At 46.5% G+C, this 18,338-nt stretch overlaps 3 protein-coding genes across 3 annotated transcripts; 2 read left to right on the forward strand and 1 right to left on the reverse strand.

Annotated features, from left to right (window-relative positions):
- Nucleotides 1-81: 81 nt before the first annotated feature.
- On the forward strand, nucleotides 82-7,176 carry wdr26a (WD repeat domain 26a). Its single transcript, XM_057044295.1, has 14 exons — nucleotides 82-656; nucleotides 1,197-1,296; nucleotides 1,436-1,492; nucleotides 1,854-1,990; nucleotides 2,238-2,335; nucleotides 2,462-2,618; nucleotides 2,802-2,940; nucleotides 3,007-3,147; nucleotides 3,656-3,775; nucleotides 3,923-4,068; nucleotides 4,845-4,923; nucleotides 5,007-5,136; nucleotides 5,232-5,426; nucleotides 5,704-7,176. The coding sequence occupies exons 1-14, from the start codon at nucleotides 379-381 to the stop codon at nucleotides 5,724-5,726; spliced, it is 1,800 nt and encodes a 599-aa protein (XP_056900275.1). The 5' UTR covers nucleotides 82-378; the 3' UTR covers nucleotides 5,727-7,176.
- Nucleotides 7,177-7,608: 432 nt separating this feature from the next.
- Nucleotides 7,609-10,782, reverse strand: cnih4 (cornichon family AMPA receptor auxiliary protein 4). The gene is made up of 5 exons (XM_057044299.1): nucleotides 10,631-10,782; nucleotides 10,141-10,209; nucleotides 9,909-10,021; nucleotides 8,472-8,612; nucleotides 7,609-8,387 (listed from the first exon to the last, which is right to left on the reverse strand). The coding sequence occupies exons 1-5, from the start codon at nucleotides 10,697-10,699 to the stop codon at nucleotides 8,360-8,362; spliced, it is 420 nt and encodes a 139-aa protein (XP_056900279.1). The 5' UTR covers nucleotides 10,700-10,782; the 3' UTR covers nucleotides 7,609-8,359.
- Nucleotides 10,783-11,144: 362 nt separating this feature from the next.
- gprc6a (G protein-coupled receptor, class C, group 6, member A) lies at nucleotides 11,145-17,362 on the forward strand. The gene is made up of 6 exons (XM_057044294.1): nucleotides 11,145-11,491; nucleotides 12,051-12,345; nucleotides 13,954-14,763; nucleotides 15,142-15,366; nucleotides 15,497-15,620; nucleotides 15,950-17,362. The coding sequence occupies exons 1-6, from the start codon at nucleotides 11,289-11,291 to the stop codon at nucleotides 17,011-17,013; spliced, it is 2,721 nt and encodes a 906-aa protein (XP_056900274.1). The 5' UTR covers nucleotides 11,145-11,288; the 3' UTR covers nucleotides 17,014-17,362.
- The last annotated feature ends 976 nt before the right edge of the window (nucleotides 17,363-18,338 follow it).

An 18,338-nucleotide genomic window follows, 5' to 3' on the forward strand; every position in this document is an offset into this window, starting at 1 on the left:
AGGACCGTGCGGATGCGTGCGGACGCACAGCGGCCACGCAGCCGACGCACAGCGCGTGGTGACGTCAGCGCGCAGCTCCATAACAAGGTTGCAGCTGTCGGAGCAACAACAACAAGCGGAGCCGCAACTTCGGCGACGGAGCTGGAAGATCGGCCAAAATGCGGCCTTCCCATTAAGTTGGCGCGGCGTTCGGGCGGAAAAGCGGTCGAGCGAAGCGAACGCGGAGCCCTGGAGGCAGCCGAAGCGGACACTTGAGCTCTGCATCTGGGTCAGCGGGCCTGTCGGCGGCTGGATCGGCGCTGTTGTCCCGCAGAGCCGCGCAGAGCCTCGGCTTTAGTTTAGACTGTTGATCGTGAGAGCAGCCTAATCTGCGCTAAGATGCAGGCGAACGGGGCGCCGCAGGACACCGACGCAGAGGAGTCCTGTCGGAACGGCACCCAGAACGGGGAGCCGTCCTCCGCCGTGACGGCTCACACCAACGGGCTGACGGTCAACAACAATGGCAACACTGTCGTCAACATCAACAACAACCAGCAACCGGCCGGCAACAACGGCAACAGCGTCTCGGATGGCGTCACCAAGAAGAAGCGTCTGTCCCCGGGCGAGGAGGACGTGATCCGGCTGGTGGGGCAGCATCTCCACGACCTGGGGCTGAAGTAAGTCCGAGCGAGAACCAGCATCTTCCAAACAGAACCTTGATCACGACGCGTTTGCTTCAGAGACTCGTTTGATGACAGATTAGTTTGAATCGGGCTGTTTTTACGCATCAATCGCTCCGTTTTCTTTTAGACGCCTCAGACCTCACTTTGTTGTTGTTAAATATTAATGTAACATATGAATTTATGTGTAGCCAGAACTGGAACTAGGCCATTTTCATGTGACCCGAGCCTTGATTTAACATCCCTGTAACGAAGAGTTCATGAACAGCTCATCGGGTCTGATTAGAATGATTTTAATTCAGTTTCATTCTATTTATTCATAAAGTACATGATTAGTTACAGAGGAGTTATTTTGTATTATTAAGTTTTGGCATCAGGAGGAAACTTTAAACTCAAGTATTCTTATTCATTTATCACTTTCTCTGTCTGCTCAGCCTGAACTCTTCTTTGACGTTACCCTCCATCCTCTGCGTGCACGTGCTGCCTTCACCAGTGAAGTTGTACTGGTCTTAATGGGTTTCTGTCCTCTGTCCTCAGCCAGACGGTGGACCTCTTGATGCAGGAGTCCGGCTGCAGGCTGGAGCATCCGTCAGCCACCAGGTTCCGCAATCACGTCATGGAAGGAGAGTGGGACAAGGTGCAACTGCAAGGAGACACGTGCGCGCTCCTGTCCACTCTGGCAGGAATGCTGCCATTTAGAGCAAATCGAATTCCTTAAAGTCACTTGTGTTTGTGCGTGAAACTAAGAGCTGGTTAATTGTACCTCCTGTCCTCAGGCTGAGAGTGATCTGAACGAGCTGAAGGCCTTGATGCATTCTCCAAGTGCTATTGTGGTAAGAGGAACCTCTGTTTCTGCCCTCCATCAGCTGCTCTCAGGACCCTTGATGAGTATCTGGCCAACTCTTGTGGAAAAGAAAGTTAATTATTACTGGACGTGAAGCTGCCGTCCTCTTCAAGCAGGGACAGTGTTTTCTGTTCCGTGTTTGGAGGACAGAGTGGCCTGAAGGAGAATTTTAGAATAACATTTACGCTCATCAATCTGAAATCCTTTCTGCCCTTTTGAACCTGTGAGGGTGAGAACAAAGAGGGTGGAGCCAGCGCTCAGTGACAGAACCATGGGAACAGGATTTTTAGAAGCTGTTGTTGATAGTGTCCCAGGGTGAACGGCTGCTCTTCCTGATGTTTCCTGCACAGAGGATGAAGTTCCTGCTGCTGCAGCAGAAGTATCTGGAGTATCTGGAGGATGGGAAGGTGCTGGAAGCCCTGCAGGTCCTTCGAGCTGAACTGACTCCTCTCAAGTACAACACCGAGAGGATCCACGTCCTGAGCGGGTCTGCAAACATGCAAAATCAGCCCTAACCACGTCACACAAAGCATCTGTAGTTGATAAAAGCTCTGCATTAACGAACTGTACTCGAAATGATAAAATCAACCAAGATAAAAGAGAATGAGCCACATCAAGTGTGTGTACTTTTCTCTTGTAGGTGATTTGATATGAGAGGTTTCAGAAGGTGATGTCTTCATTGCTGACGTGTCCCCCTCTGCTGTAGTGATGACTTCCTGTTGTGTGACTTGAAGGTACCTGATGTGCAGCCATGCAGAGGACCTGCGCAGCAAAGCAGAGTGGGAAGGAAAGGGCACGGTGTCACGGACAAAGCTGCTGGACAAGCTGCAGAGTGAGTAGGGGGGGTTTGAGACGTGCCTCCTGCAGCCTCTGAGGCCGTCGCCCTGAGAGACGCTCATGCCTGGCGCTCACCTACACCAAGGTTTACAGCAGCCGCTACCTGTTTCTGCGCCCACAGCGTACCTGCCGCCTTCCGTGATGCTGCCTCCTCGCCGCCTGCAGACTCTGCTCAAACAGGCGGTGGAGCTGCAGCGGGAACGTTGTCTCTACCACAACACCAAGCAGGACAGCGGACTGGACTCGGTGCCCCTGCTCCTCGACCACACCTGCAACCGGTAAGGCAACCGCGTCCCCCCGAGCAGGATGTCTTTATTTTCAGTTGTCCGTGAAGGACATTTTGTTCTTCCATGAAGCAGAATCCTTGAATACAAACATCAGGGGTTAAAGTCCTCTGAGTCCTACCTGTGTGTGTGTGTGTGTGTGTGTGTGTGTGTGTGTGTGTGTGTGTGTGTGTTCAGGAAGCAGTTTCCCTGCTACACCCAGCAGATTCTCACCGAACACTGTAATGAAGTTTGGTTCTGCAAGTTCTCCAACGATGGGACTAAACTGGCCACTGGGTCCAAGGACACCACGGTCATCGTGTGGCACATCGATACGGTAAATCAGGAAGTTCACCCTGCAGCAGGATGAGCCGGGATGTCTAACTTGTTGTTTGCTGGACAGGAAACGCAGCAGCTGAAGCTGATGAAGACTTTGGAGGGTCACGCGTACGGAGTCTCATACCTGGCCTGGAGCCCCGATGACACCTACCTGATAGCCTGTGGTCCTGACGACTGCTCTGAGCTGTGGCTGTGGAACGTCCAGGTACCACACCACCCAACCTGCAACAGAACCTAGACAGAGTCGGCTCACAGCAGGTCAAACTCCACTGGAAATCCTGGATTTTCAAAATATAAACTTTCTAAAAGAGTATGTAGATTAAAATTTAGAGAAAAACTTACTGAACGACTCGAGTGTGTTATGTCTGTGAAAGTCCTCACTAAGATAGAAGTACAAGGATGTGTGTGAAAACTTTCATAGCCATAATGCACTCCGCAGCTCCTGACCCTAACCATCCCAACTAACCCCCAACCCTGACCCTGACCCCTGACTCTTGACCTAAACCCAGTTCTAACCTCAACCCTCAAACTAGGTCTTAACCCTCAAACAGTCCTTTGGAGTTGTGGAGACCAGCCACAATGTCCTCACTTTGCTGGTAGAATCAGTATTCTGTTACACACCGATCCCTCGAGGTGTTGTTTATACTTATTTTGATGAATGTATTCATGGATAAAGTGGTGAATTAAAGGAATCGGACGCTGTCACACTGTAGACGGGGGAGTTGCGCACAAAGATGAGCCAGTCTCATGAAGACAGCCTGACCAGTGTGGCCTGGAATCCAGACGGCAAACGCTTCGTCACCGGCGGCCAGAGAGGCCAGTTCTACCAGTGTGTGAGTAGACCTCATCTGAGTTCATACGTTTATATCGACATGAAGACAGAGAGAGATGAGAACCAGGACGAGTTCTCAGGTGCTGAACATTGACAGCGTTCTGGTCCAGTTTGTGCCTCTACCTGATGTCTGACTGTGTGACTCCAGGACCTGGATGGAAACCTGCTGGACTCGTGGGAAGGGGTGCGTGTGCAGTGTCTGTGGTGTCTAAATGACGGCCGGACCGTCCTGGCCTCAGACACCCACCAGCGCATCAGAGGATACAACTTTGAGGACCTGACGGACAGAAACATGTAGGTCCCAGTCAGAAAGGAGCAGCAGGCACGCACGGCCGGGAGCTGGTGATCAGAAGGTTTACTTAGAGAAACCAAAAAGAGCGGCTCGATGAAGCAGACGGCGTAGTGTGAGCAGAACGTTCTCTGTGGGTCACTACAGAGGTTCTCTGTCCTTTTATGGCGATTACTCACGTTCAAAAGGGAAATCTGTCAGATTGAGCTTTGGAAACCAGGCTGACTAATGCAAAGCAGCTTAATCAAGCGCGTTCTTATTCCCCCACACATAAAATAGATTAACCTCCTTTCAGAGTGAGTCTTAATGGTGGAATGTTCTTCTGAAGTCGTCTCGCTGACAAGTCGAACGGCCTTTGAATCCACCGCTCGATGACACATCTGGAGGAATGAATGTCAAGTTCCAACATCTGGAGCAGTGAAAGTAGAGCTGACAAGCTCCAGATGATTGTTAGTGCTGGATGTGCTTCATTAGCTCTGATGGTGAAACATCAACTCATAGCTGGGCCAAACAGCATTTACCTACAAACTGAAGCATTTGAGGAATTAATCCAAGAAGGATAAAGTACCACCAAGATGGTTCTCTGACCGACTTCCTGAATTTTGTTTTTAACGACTAAAACTAGTTTTCCTCAAAGGTGTCGGGTTAAGTAATTACTGCTGCTTTGATTTATTTGTCTGTGCGGCCTTTTCGGTCATCCGTGATGTGTAATATGAGGTCCCCGTGACCTCTGACCTGGGCATGGCAGTGCCTGCTGATGTTGTGTGTTGTGTTGTTCCAGAGTGCAGGAGGACCATCCCATCATGTCGTTTACTGTTTCCAAAAATGGAAGGTTAGCTCTGCTCAACGTTGCCACTCAGGTGAGCCTCCCCACCAAGTATCCGTAAATCGGGAACGCCGTCCTTTTAGCAGCTGCTCCATCTTTGATTACGTGCACGTTTAGGGAGTGCACCTCTGGGACCTGCAGGATCGTGTACTAGTCCGGAAGTACCAAGGGGTGACCCAGGGCTTCTACACCATCCACTCCTGCTTTGGGGGGCAGAATGAAGACTTTGTGGCCAGCGGCAGTGAAGGTGAGGTTTGTTGTCGGGGTCCATGTCAGACATGGGTCAGACGGTGATCACCTGCTCAGGTGAGGAAGCTGTGCTCACGTCTCCTCTCCTGTCAGACCACAAAGTCTATATCTGGCACCGGCGCAGCGAGCTGCCCATCGCAGAGCTCAGTGGTCACACGCGCACCGTCAACTGTGTGACCTGGAACCCCATCCTGCCTGGACTGCTGGCCAGTGCCTCAGATGATGGGACTGTCCGGATCTGGGGACCTGCTCCTTTTCTGGACGTCCAGGAAGGAGAAGGACTCAATGGTGAGAACATGGAGCTGGGAGAGGACGTGCATGTTTTGGGTGACGGCTCCAAATCGATACGATCCCTATGTGAACTAATTGGTCAGATTTGGTAAATGTCTATGTTGTAATGGCCTGTAGGCCAAAGGTCAGAACCTGTTAAATGTTTGTCCTCCTTTCAAAATAAGAGCTCAAAGTTTTTCCAAATATCATTTTCGACGTCCTTTAGGCTGTCAGCTTTGTCAGAGCCGAGAGCTGAACAATGATGCTGAGAGTTTGTCTCTTTCCTGTCCGTCAGAATGTTGCAGCATGGACAGCTGATGACTTGCTGCCATGAAGCTGAACATTAAGACTCTACTTGAACGGGTGAAGCACTGAACGCTCTCTTGGCTGGACATCCATTTCCTTGAAGGCAGAACAAGTGGCGCCACGGTCGGTGTGACAACCCCAAAATGCCAGACTTGTCCTCCTGAAGCGTTCAGGACCACCCTGTCCCTCCCTATTTATTATAAATAAATAATTATGCGTGATCAATTCACTGACTGGTTTAGGCTTTGACACAGCAGCTTTTGTGAAGAGTATTTATCCTCATCTTCATCAGCAGAGCATCTCCTCCCAGGACCGGGTGGAGGAACTTTTATCTTTTGTTACAGAAGCTTTTCTTCGTCCCTCCTCCTGCTTTCATTCATGTCGTGTAGCCACGGCCGAGCGTGTCACCGTAGTGTCCAGCGTGTCCATGGCAACTGACTGTCTGACCGTCTGAGTGCAGATGGCTTCTGCTTCCACTCTGTTGTTGACCAGTGTCGTAGCCGCCTCCACACACCGACGCCATCCTTGGGACGCTCCTTTGCTCTTCTGCAGTTGTTACGTGTTGAGTGTCCGCTTTCAGTCAACCATAAGGAAGATATTTTATTAAAGAGGTTCCGTTCTAAATGTAAGGTTTCTAATTTACATATTTGTTAATAAATCCACAAAAAAGGCTTAAATATTTCCTGGAACAACTACTGAAACAGAAAGATGTCATTTATGCGGGACTGTTATGGCTGAGTGTGTGTGTAAGTGTGTGTGTGTGTGTGTGTGCTGAAGCAACAGTGCAATAATAACGGAGTTGTGTAAATCAGACAATGATTTCGGCCACCGATCTTGTTTTATTTGGTCCTGATCTATGGGTGTGAAACGGCCGGCCTCGTCACAGGACGCTCATTTTGTGTTGAATAATCGGTGACTAACAATCTGTACACGCGTGTGTATCATGAAGTTCACGTATCCTCCCAGTCAGAACAGCAGTCTTGCCTCTTCTGATGTGTTTGCTGTATATCTTTGTGTTCTGGCATGTTGTGAGGTAGTGAACAAGTTACAGGCAGAATCTTGTGTTTCCATATTGTTTTTTTACCTCTCTGAATTAGCTATTTCATATCTGCACTACTGTAATGCAGCGCTAAGGATGACCTGTAACAGCTAAATGGAAACAAATGTTCAATTCAGAGTAATTGTGCTCAAATCGACAAAGACCTCGGGACCTCCGTTAACCTGCTGAAACCCTGTCGCCCATCACCAGCATCCACCCATCACAGGAGACGCCATGTAGATAGAACACAAACACAAATGACCGATGTGGTGTCGTAGGGTTTTTATAATGTAGGTACTTTTATTACATGCAGGCAGTTATCACACTTTAATGTATTTGAAAAAGTGATTGTATTGTCCTGTATTGTTGTGTAGGAGCAGTGTCATGTATGGATATTTTAAATAAAGCTTTCAGGGTTTTAAATCTCCCGTCCCGGTTGATTATCAGAACACAGAAGTTCAGTCAGGCAGTTGATTGAATGACAACACCAACGTGTTTGGGGTGTGTGTGACGTTTGGAGGCACGCTGACAGAATCACGCCTCTCTAAACCCAACCCGTCCAAGCTGCTAATCAGCCAGTTTGGGTTTATTGTATTACCCACTGTTGACGGAGGTGGGGGTGGTGCCCCGGAGGGAAACTGCCCCCTGGCCAAACCTTGGAGGAATGAAGCAGGTGGCGACCCCAGCTGGTACCACTCAGCAGCTTCGGCCTGACCCGGCCTCAGCACCGACACACAACTACCAGAAAAACAGGAGGTTCCAGCTCGGCAGATGTTAAATAACATCCGGCTACAACTGAAGTGTAGTTTGATGTTCGTTCATCAATTAAAATGACACAATCACCAAAACAAGCGCTCCCAGTGTCTGATTTCTAGCTTTATTTAGAAAAGTGACATTTTGCTTAAAAAAATAAAAGCTGGTGTCTGAGGGGAAGTCACCAGCTGGTCCCACTGCAAATGTCACATTTCAGCAAACACACAACATCACTCCACCCCTGCAACAGGCGGGACGCGAACACAGCAACAGACTGAAACCATCATTTTATTGCCTTTTTAAATCAACGCTCATCCCGCCATGGTTGCCATGTTTATTACAAGTCTACACCCTCCTCAAATCAACCACTAGATATAGGAAAGGGAGATCAAAGGAGCCAACAAACCATGTGATTGTAATCATGTGTCATGTGACCGCACAGCCTGGAATCATGCGTGCAGATCAAGATTGTTTATTCAGTGTAGTGAGGAAAAACGTTTGTCAGCTGTTCAGAAATGTCTGCCACAAATGAAAAGGAGTGTGCTGAAGGATGGATCAGACCGTGTCGGGCAGCACAACAGGTGTCACCATGGCAACTTGTACAGTACATTCACAAAAGTACAACACTAAACACAACTGTTGTCTGCGCTGTAGAAAGAGAAACGATGGAGTGACCATTACAGCAACACATCAGCTGTTGTTATTTTGTCCTGCTGGCATAAAACATGTTAAATTAGACTAAAGAGACTGAATAGAAGTCAGAAAGGAGACATTTGACAAGACAGGCAGAGGTGTAAACAATAAACTCCCCTCCGATGGGATGATTTCAGTGCATTTGCAGGATGGACGGACTTCAATCATTTATCAGCGCCAGGATCATGCTGGAAAAACCACAAAGGTCTACGTTAAAAGGGCAGCTTATACTTCCACCGCGTTCAAGTTGCAGCTGTGCCACCGTCTCTTACCTGTACAGGTAAATGAAGAAGCAGAGGAGGTGATATCCCAGCTTAATCATGCTCTCCTTCATGTGGGACTTGAGCTGACCCCGGTTATGAATCTCGGTGGGATCAAACACACCCATGTTTCCCATCGGAACCTTTATGCTCCTGAGGGGAGAGCCAGGAACTTCCTCAACACCCAGTAGAACCTTGTGTGACAGCTTGCTTCTTTCATATAATGGGAGGACTGTTATAACAAGGAATGTTACCCTAAGTCGGTCCTAGGCAAAGCTAAAGATCTAAAGGTCCTTCTTCTCAGAGTCACATCTCTGCGATGTAGAAGAAGAACAAAACCCTCATGGACGATAGTATGTCCACGCTAATCTATCTGACATTATCCTTCTGGCCCTTTTACTGCCACAGATCATCACGAGGCCTGGACCAGCACATGAGCAGAGGCAGATGTGTGCATGACGGTTGCCTTACGATGCTGTAAACATAGCAGCCAGCACAGACTGGGGAGCAGGGCTGGAACATGAACTCGAGTCCCTGCAGCCACTAGTGGCACTTTGAAACCAGGGCCAACATGAGCTCACTGGTGTTGGTGGCTGCAGTGGTCCAGGAGCCCACTGGTGGCTGAAGCAGCCGTGTTACAGAATATGGTGGTTGTCATGGCTATCGCTCAGGGGATGGAGCGGTTGCCCTAGTGATATGCCATGACATTAAAGTGCCACTTTCAGCCCACACTGTGGGAAGGGTAGTACAGACACACAGCCTTGTACTTCTATCTTTGTGAGGTCTTTTCCAGCTCCTAAGCCTACCCACCAACACTAACCACAACCTTAAAAAGAATTTTTAACCTTTAAACAGACCTTTATATTAACCAGACAAAATGTCCTCACTTTGCAAGTAAACAGTGTGTATTTCACATGTCTTGAATTCATTAACACCCCCACCCACCTACACCGTGGAGTCTGAACAGTCGAGGACCCTCTTTAGATCTTATTAATGCTGCTGATGCCATTTGCTGCCTGATTATGCTGCTGCTGCTATGAAATGGTAAATATTTTCTTCCTGACATTTTTCCCGTCCTATATCTAACCGGGAGTAAACCAGACAATGGTCAGCATTAATGTGGTGATAAAGTTCAACTCAATCAAAACTCAACCAAAGTGATCTCCAGGTATTGTTGGCTGAGTTGAGGCCCTGAATGAATCATGCTTGTATAAGGTCTTTATTACACATGACTAGTTCAGAGCTCCACACATAATTTTAAAATATGCATTTACAAGATGCGTGACAGTAGCTTGACAGCCATGCAGGATCCACATGGCTTAAAATAATGTTTGCTGAGTTCAGGTATGGATACAATAACCTCCATTTATCCAAACATGGTCCAAAAGTGTTTATAAAACTGGATCATGTGCTATGATAAAAAGCTTTATGAATCCAGTTTAAACATACCTGTAAATGTCCCAGGCAGCAACAGGAAGGTTGAGAAGAAAGATGAACCAGTGCATGGAGACCAGCATCAGCACCGTAGACAGACACTGTCCGACTATCTCTGGAATCACCCACTGCAACAACAAACACAATTAGGATCTTTGGCTCAAACCACTGTATACACAAGTAAAAAGGGTTAGTGAGCATGTAAATGATGTGTTATAGCAGCTCTATCCTGAATAACCCAACTTACTTTATTCAGCTTGGAGCAGCAGGCCCGAGCATTGATGTAGTCACATTCTAAATCAGACAGGGTGATAATCTGAATTTAGAGTTAAGAATAAAGTTGAAAGAACAGTGTTTCAAAAAAAGTCAACATTTCATTCTCTACTACCTACACAAAAAAAGTATATTAAAAAATAAATACATAATTGTGCTAATAGATTGCTAATCAAACTAAAGTCCACTAAGCACTCAACGTTTCCATAATTACTTGAAACTAAGTGCTATTCCTTTGCAAATATATTAGACATAAGTGTTTCTGGATATGTAGCAAGAACAGCCAACTCTCCCAGACATTAGATGCTTTAAGTTTGAAGCTAGCATGAAGCTAGCATGTCCCCTACACCTACGACAGCAGTCAATGTATCAACTCCTATCAAAAAATCTGATGACTTTTCTGCAGTGTAGGTGAATCATTTGATGTATTTATTTCTGCCTGAAAACAGGTCATAAAAGGATACAAAATAGACCGAAAGGAAAATCAATGCACAGCAGTCGACAAGTGAGAGGATGAACACTACCGCTTCCATTTTTCTTCACTTCCGGCCAGGCGGCATCGGCTGGTATAGTGAATTATTCTGTCACAGCACTGCCCCTAGCGGCCAGGAGGACAACAACAGGCAGATTTACGTATTAAATTTGGATTTTGAGTTTAGGCGAAGCTAAATTTTTTATTTGTTTGCATAATGTTTCCTTGCTAAAACCGACATATTAAGATCTTTTTTTTATTTTTAGTACATGTACATTTCCTAGATTTTATAAACACATGAACAATTATGTTTTTCACAAACAATTAAATAGCATTAGTGAAGATTTTCTTAAGCAGTAGTTACATCACAAAATTATTAGCAGAAATTATGATGTAACTTGAAGTGGAACATAAAACCATTTCTTGTGAGCTCTGCTTAACCTACTCACTCTGCTCAGAAGTGGGCAGGGCTGCAGGGGAGAATATGAGAATTTCAAACTATGAAGGAGGAAGCAAGAGGGAATTTTTTTCTAGCGTGCTGAAGATGTTTAGAAAAGGACAGTATCACTCTGCTGCAGGCAAGGAGGAACAGACAGAAAGAAGAGAGGGGGAAGAAAGTTTAGTAACCAAACTCAGAGGAAGACTGTCCCATGGCCATGGTTGGTTTCATTATAAATGTGCACATCACACTTTTCTTTTTAATCCTGAAAATTGGCCGTGATACCGTTGCGAGTACCAGCCTACCAGCAGCGACAGCCCCAGGAGATATCATAATTGGAGGAATATTTCCCATTCACGAGGATGTTGACAAAGAAACCGAATCTTTTGAACCCCACATCAGGCGATGTATCAGGTGAGCTCATTCATCCATCTCTTATAGAACTTTGAGAGCAAAGAAGAGATGAAATTGTGACTCAGGTGTTGGGAGAGGGAATGACAGCTTATACATTAGTTGAATGTAAACAAAAATGCTCAAATAACAACCAGAAAAATCTAAAAGGCTATAAAAGAGCGGGATTATTGATGTAGGGTATGTTAGGTATGAGCATACGTGCGCTCACATGCATGTATTGCATGTGTATGTTTATGTAGCTTAATTTTGTTGCCTTAAACATTTGACATGTGCAATGACAAAGTTTAATCTCGTGTGTGTGTGTTTGTGTGTGTGTGTGTGTGTGTGTGTGTGTGTGTGTGTGTGTGTGTGTGTGTGTGTGTGTTCAGGAATCAGTTTCCCTGCTACACCCAGCTAAACATCTACGAATGAATGAATTGTATGATTGTATACAGTGAAATCCTGAAGGAGGTTGTGCGTGTTGGTTTATGAACAGAATGTTACTATTAAATACTAAATTGTAGTCCGTCCTCTTGGTTGTATGAAAGTAATTGGAATTCTGGCTGGACTGTCTATTTAGGTTTCAGCAGAGCGGCTTTGTACTGGCGCTGGCTATGATCAACGCCATAGAGGACATGAATAAATCTCCCCCGCTGGCTGATGCCAACATCACTTTGGGCTATCGGATCCTGGATTCCTGCTCTGACGTCAGCACAGCTTTGAGGGCCACAAACGACCTGATGCAGCAGGGCAACTGCAACAGCTCGGGCAGTTCTTCCTCCTGTGGCCAGCCAATCATGGCTGTTGTCGGGGCCTCTTACTCAGAAACGTCCATTGCAATTGCAAGACAACTGACTCTGCAGATGATTCCTCAGGTAAGACAGGACCAAGAGAATCTATCTATCTATCTATCTATCTATCTATCTATCTATCTATCTATCTATCTATCTATCTATCTATCTAATAGATATGTTACACAATGGTCAAGAGGCAGCATTAGAGGCAAAAAAGCAGAACATAAAAGCAGATACTACCATTATAAAAGTGGGAGATATAAACATACAGACATACATTACAGATGAATAGCTATTAGCCAGAGCCTCCATCCTGTGCTGTGTGCAAAGATATTTTTAAAAGCTGAGGACAGGATGAATGAGTGCCAGAAGACTCCAGTCAGACCTGTAGTTGAAATATTCGGCTGAAGCGGGGACGACAGAGCAGCAGCCAGTTTGGCTGGTTCAGACCAAATGTGTCAGATTTGTTCATGTTTGTGATGTTTCCTAATCTTTGTGTTAGTCAGGTGACTCACAGCAGCGAGGAATCAATATGCAAATGACAATAAGTTGTGTTTATCTATGAAGGCAGAGGATTGGGCAGTTAGTTAAACTTGTGGCTCGTCTTAAAGACATAAAATCGCCGATGACCTCAAGTTTCCTTCTTGATTTTATCAAAACCAAGTCCTTAAGGTTTGTTCCAGGGTTTTGGAACCAGTCTCATCATCTCAGCTGTGCTGCAACAGGAACACAAACACGATCCACTGACAGGTGGAACTTTCTTTAGCCGCCAACCATCAGCGGCACCTGGAGGAAGTGACGATGTTGAGAGTTCCAGTCAAGTCAACATTCCATAATCACGAGTTGGAAAAAACAAAGTATCTCTTGTGTTGTTCAGGAATGTCAGTGGTTGTTTGTTGGGTTTGTAATGAGCTGGTCCAGGATGGTCCCAGCCAAAGACAGCTGGGAGGGGATGGAGGGATGGATGATGGATGGAGGGATGCTGCTTTATCAGGTCAAGAGCTTTTCTTCTTCTATGCTTCAGGACCAGCGCAGACGTGTTTTCAGCCCTCCTCTATTCTTGACTGTCGGTCAACAACCTGAAACTGGTGAATGATGCCTGTTTGCTCAGTGGTGCAACTGATGAAATGGTCCATTGTTGTTGAGGGTCAAAGTCTGTAGGGGTGAAGAGAGGTGCTTACGATGGTCTGGTGTGGAGGTGACACTTGCTGTCTCTCCTCTGGTGAGAGAAGGTTTCTAGAATTTGACATTAACATGATCTCAGACTCGTCTTTCCAGGATGTGCATGTTATTTCTGTCCTAGGAGTGTCTCTCTTGTTATCAGTGTGGCTGAACAGCTGAGTCATGCCTGGAGGAGTTCTGTGTTGAGTTCATGTGTAAAGGGATTAGTTTTGTTACTCAATGCAGCCGAGACTCAGGGAAGTGTGAGAGTCTAGTTACACATAATTGTGTTAGTACGTTTGTACTTCTACTCTGGTGGCACCTTTTCTCAAGCACTAACGTGCACAACCTGATGAGAAAAATCCCCTTTTGTATAACTTAAGTCTAAGATGGGAACGCCAGAGATTATTTCATTTTTGTGTTATCGGTGTGACCTTCGGTGTGACTTGTTGTTTCACCCCTGAGGTCACATGGAGACGTGGCACATGGGCGGGCTGACAGTAATGCTATCGCTTCTATCTTCCCCAGATCAGTTATTCCTCTTCTGCTGTGCTCCTGAGTGACAAGACTCACTTCCCTGCCTTCATGAGGACCATTCCAAATGACAAGTATCAGACGACAGGAATGATCACCTTACTCAGCCACTATGGCTGGAACTGGGTGGGGATTATTACCACAGATGGAAGCTATGGACTCTCAGCCCTCGACCAGTTTGTGTCTCAGGCTTCTGCAAAGGGGATCTGTGTGGCCTTCAAATCCATCCTCCCTCAGTCTGTGTCCAGCCAGGACACCAGCTCAGCTATCACTAAAACCGCCAGAATCATCTACAAGAATCCTAAAGTGCAGGTCATCATCTCATTTGCAAAGCCATCCCAAATGAAGTTCCTGTTCCACGAACTTAAGAGCATGATGCTGAAACCCGGTGAGACTAATGGGGAGGGCCAAATGAGGAGAGTGTGGGTGGCCAGTGACAGCTGGTCCGCCTCCAGATACATTTATGGTAACCTAACTCTGGAGGACATTGGTTGCGTTTTGGGCTTCACTTTCAAAAGTGGAAATGTGTCATTGTTCCGGGAGTACCTGGAGCGGCTGGGGGCACCAGAGGAGAACATCAAGATCAACCCCTTCTTGCAGGAGTTCTACATGCACATGAACGCTACTGCTGTTGGTTCTGGAGAGGACAAACATGTGTCTGAGGCTTTGAGGAGCCTCAGGGAGCACATTCATGCAGACCTTATCCTTAGCGTTGAGATGGCTGTAAGTGCTATCACTCAAGCTGTGGCAACTATCTGCAGGAGAACAGACTGCAAAACCCCTGGCAGCATTCAACCCTGGCAGGTATGCACATGTCCAATCACCTGAATAAACAGAAGTGAAGGCCAAATCTAAAGATATGCTGCAGACATCTTAGAGACACGTCTCTCTGGTGACACCTGCAAGAACATTAGCTGGTGATCTGGCTCCCACTGCAAAAGTTGGAGCATCGCTGAGCTACCGTTCACTTAATGCCCTTGTTAACACTTTCAAAACCTGTCCTGCGTCTAATACTTCATGTCGCCATGGTGACACTGGGCATAACGAGATTATCCATCGTTTTATCATCAGAATTAGTTTATTTATATTTATTCTCTGAATCTACATCCTTACATGTTGGAAAAACCAAAGTCTCATCCAAGGATCTCTCTTAACTTGAGTGATGTGGTCCATGTTCTGTAGGTGCTGGCAGCTCTCAGGATGCAGGAGTTCAAACTTAGACAAAAGAGCTATAAGTTTGACAGCAGTGGCGACATCAACATGGGTTATGAAATCGTCATGTGGACATCTGTAACAAGTGAGATCAGCGTCCACCATGTTGTAGCTGAGTACCACCCTCTGTACCCCAACATCACCTTCATGGAGCAGCACAACTTCACCACAAAGCAACTCCTGGATGACCTGAAGGTTGGACCTCATATAGTTACCCTCATGAACAAAGAGTAGCCCTCATCTTCATGTTGAAAATGTACTGAAGGCAAAGGTAACTCAGGAAGCTGTTTACAACCAGTAATGGCTCATGTTGTGTCCACAACAGCAGGTGGTCTCCAAATGTTCCAATAGCTGCATTCCTGGACAATTTAAGAAAACATCCGAGGGTCAACACACGTGCTGCTACGAGTGCATCAACTGTACGGAGAACTACTATTCCAACAGCACAGGTAGGAACCTGCAGCCCTCCAGCTGAACGTCACCACGACTGACTCAGCTCTGCTTGTTATGAATCCTGCTAGAACTTCATTTAGATTTGTGTTGGTTTCACAAGTGGAGCAGCTGATGGAGTCCCCTATGTGCCCTTAGTGTTTCCACAATATTTCCAAACCCTCATAGCGAGTAAGACAGCGACACGAGGCAAATAAATCCAACCAGCATTGTCCTTATAAAACCTGCCCCGCACACACACACACACATGCACACGCACACACACACACACACACATTCTCTCTCTCTCTTCTCATGTAACCCTGTTGTTGTGGACCTTTGTCTGTAGATATGGACCAGTGTCTGAGCTGTGATGCAGACACAGAGTGGTCTCCAAAGGGAAGCTCCAGCTGTATCTCCAAAGAGCAGCTCTTCTTCTCCTGGAACGACATCTTTGCTGTCGTTCTCCTGGCGTTCTCTGCCCTAGGGATCCTCTTGTGTCTGTTGACATCAGCTCTATTCCTGTATCAACGTGACACTCCGGTAGTGAAGGCCGCCGGAGGACCCCTGAGCCAAGCCATCCTCTTCTCTCTGGTGGTCAGTTACATCAGCGCCATGCTGTTTGTTGGCGAGCCCAGCAGTCTCCAGTGTAAGGCCCGCCAGGTGCTCTTTGGAATCAGCTTTACTCTCTGTGTCTCTTGCATCCTGGTCAAGACGCTGCAAATCCTTCTAGCCTTTCAGTTCAACCCTGCGCTGCAGAACATGCTGAGAAAAATCTATCAGCCGTACGCCATCATCACCATCTGCGTGGCCTTGCAGACGGCGACCTGCATCTGCTGGCTGGTCCTCCTGAGCCCGTATGCTCACATCATCAAACAACCAACCACTCTTTTGCAGTACTGCCACGAGGGTTCGTATGTGGCCTTTGGGGTGATGCTAGGCTACATAGCTATCCTGGCTTTTGTGTGTTTCATCTGTGCCTTCAAGGGACGCAAACTACCGGAGCAGTACAACGAGGCCAAGTTCATCACCTTCAGCATGTTGCTGTACCTCATTTCCTGGCTGCTCTTTGTCCCTATTTATGTGACAACATCAGGGGTGTACCTGCCAGCAGTGGAGATGGTGGTCATCCTCATCTCCAACTACGGCATCCTCAGCTGTCACTTCTTCCCAAAATGCTACATAATCTTTTTCAAAAAGGAGCAAAACACCAGAAGCGCTTTCCGGAAGAATCTGTACGAATATTCCAGCAAGCACATGGAGTCATCAGGCAGTTCTGGGTCTAATGGGCAGGACTTCAGCTGCGATCTCCCCCCCGTCCCTACACTCAGCCCTGTCACAGGGCCCACGCTGACATCCAGCTACAAACCCTCCGTTACACAGCAGTGTCATAAGAGGAGCATCAGCATGTAGAACGCTTTATCTTCCACCATGAAACGTTAATCAGTGTAAAGGGGATGTAAAGCTCAGTTGTAATCAATGGTTTTATTTTATTTTATAGAAAAAACTGCTTGGTTTCTCCAGAGGTTTGTGTGAAGAACTGCCAAGAATGAGCAATTGGAAAGTTAAGAGGTTCAAATCATTCTTAAAGATTATTGACCGTTTTAGGCAGATTGGAACTCAGAATGTATTGAATAGGAGTTGAGGAGTTCTCATTTGTTCATTTGTTAGCTGAGTCTGAGGTTCATGTCCGTGCCGACATGTGTCCATATGAATGGATCAACTATTACTGTGAAATATAAATACTTTGTTATTTACGTGAGACTGCTCCTTGTGTCTGGAGAGTCTGTATTTATAGGCCGCCGGAGTATATATATATACATGAAAATGGTAGCTCTGATAGACCTGTTTCCTACTGTGAATTGACTGGATACATACAAAGTGTGGAGAGTTCTGAGAGGAGGTCTTAGACCGGTCTGTCAACACGTTTATTCTCACTTGTCTACGCATCAACAATGCCTCAGGTTTGTTTTTCGTTCAATGTTCACATCCCATGAAGCAGAAATCAGAGCTGGTAATGATAATCACACTTCTAAATAAGAGCTGGACTCTTCTACTCGGTCACTCCTGCGTGTTCAGCCGTTTAGACATTCTCCATTAATGTGATGTGTGACTCCAGTGCTGCACATTCATGTCTGCTGTGAGTATTTTCTTCAGTCAATATCTGGAGGAATCGGGAACAGAAGAGAAGATGTTTCAATAGCAAGGTCAAACCTGATCGACCCTCAGAAGAGAACAGGGAGGATGGATGCAGTGGGCACATCGGGGTAAACAGAATCAGATGCTGCTGCTTCTCAGATTTCATGGCTGTTCTGAACTGGTCAGCCTGGTTGAGCAGCTGAAACAATAGTGTTAAGCCACACACACACACACACATACACACACACACACACACACACACACACACACAATAAACAAGCAGGTGTCCAATAATTAGTGACTGCAGGGGCTACGGGAATCTGAATGTGTTGCTATAGAATCATTTTCTCCTTCCTGGAGCAAAAACTTAGTTGTAATATGACACAAGTGAGAGGAGGGTTCAGCCAGCGTATATTCCCAACCACCAGCCTGACTCAGGTGTTTCCTCCATCAGACTTTAATGTCCTTTATCACCAACTCCGCTTCAATGATCTCTGGGTGCTGCGGGAGAAGCGAGTTTTATCTAAAATAATAGCTGAAAATGATCTAAAATCATAGCTGAAACCTTTATTTAAGCAACAGTTTTAGTGAATCACAGC

Source organism: Takifugu flavidus, chromosome 10 (genome assembly GCF_003711565.1).
Source record: "Takifugu flavidus isolate HTHZ2018 chromosome 10, ASM371156v2, whole genome shotgun sequence".
Classification (NCBI taxonomy): Eukaryota; Metazoa; Chordata; class Actinopteri; order Tetraodontiformes; family Tetraodontidae; genus Takifugu; species Takifugu flavidus.

Bases quoted from the DNA above. Each gene is read 5' to 3' on its own strand.
- wdr26a (XM_057044295.1), top strand. From the start codon at position 379: ATGCAGGCGAACGGGGCGCCGCAGGACACCGACGCAGAGGAGTCCTGT. The intron at 1,493-1,853 runs GTAAGAGGAACC...TTTCCTGCACAG, and splicing joins ATTCTCCAAGTGCTATTGTG to AGGATGAAGTTCCTGCTGCT. The intron at 3,148-3,655 runs GTACCACACCAC...GTCACACTGTAG, and splicing joins TGTGGCTGTGGAACGTCCAG to ACGGGGGAGTTGCGCACAAA.
- cnih4 (XM_057044299.1), bottom strand. From the start codon at position 10,699: ATGGAAGCGGTAGTGTTCATCCTCTCACTTGTCGACTGCTGTGCATTG. The intron at 8,613-9,908 runs GTATGTTTAAAC...CTCTCCCCTCAG, and splicing joins GCTGCCTGGGACATTTACAG to GAGCATAAAGGTTCCGATGG. The intron at 8,388-8,471 runs GTAAGAGACGGT...TGGTTTTTCCAG, and splicing joins TTCTTCATTTACCTGTACAG to CATGATCCTGGCGCTGATAA.
- gprc6a (XM_057044294.1), top strand. From the start codon at position 11,289: ATGGCCATGGTTGGTTTCATTATAAATGTGCACATCACACTTTTCTTT. The intron at 11,492-12,050 runs GTGAGCTCATTC...CTGTCTATTTAG, and splicing joins CACATCAGGCGATGTATCAG to GTTTCAGCAGAGCGGCTTTG. The intron at 12,346-13,953 runs GTAAGACAGGAC...TATCTTCCCCAG, and splicing joins CTCTGCAGATGATTCCTCAG to ATCAGTTATTCCTCTTCTGC.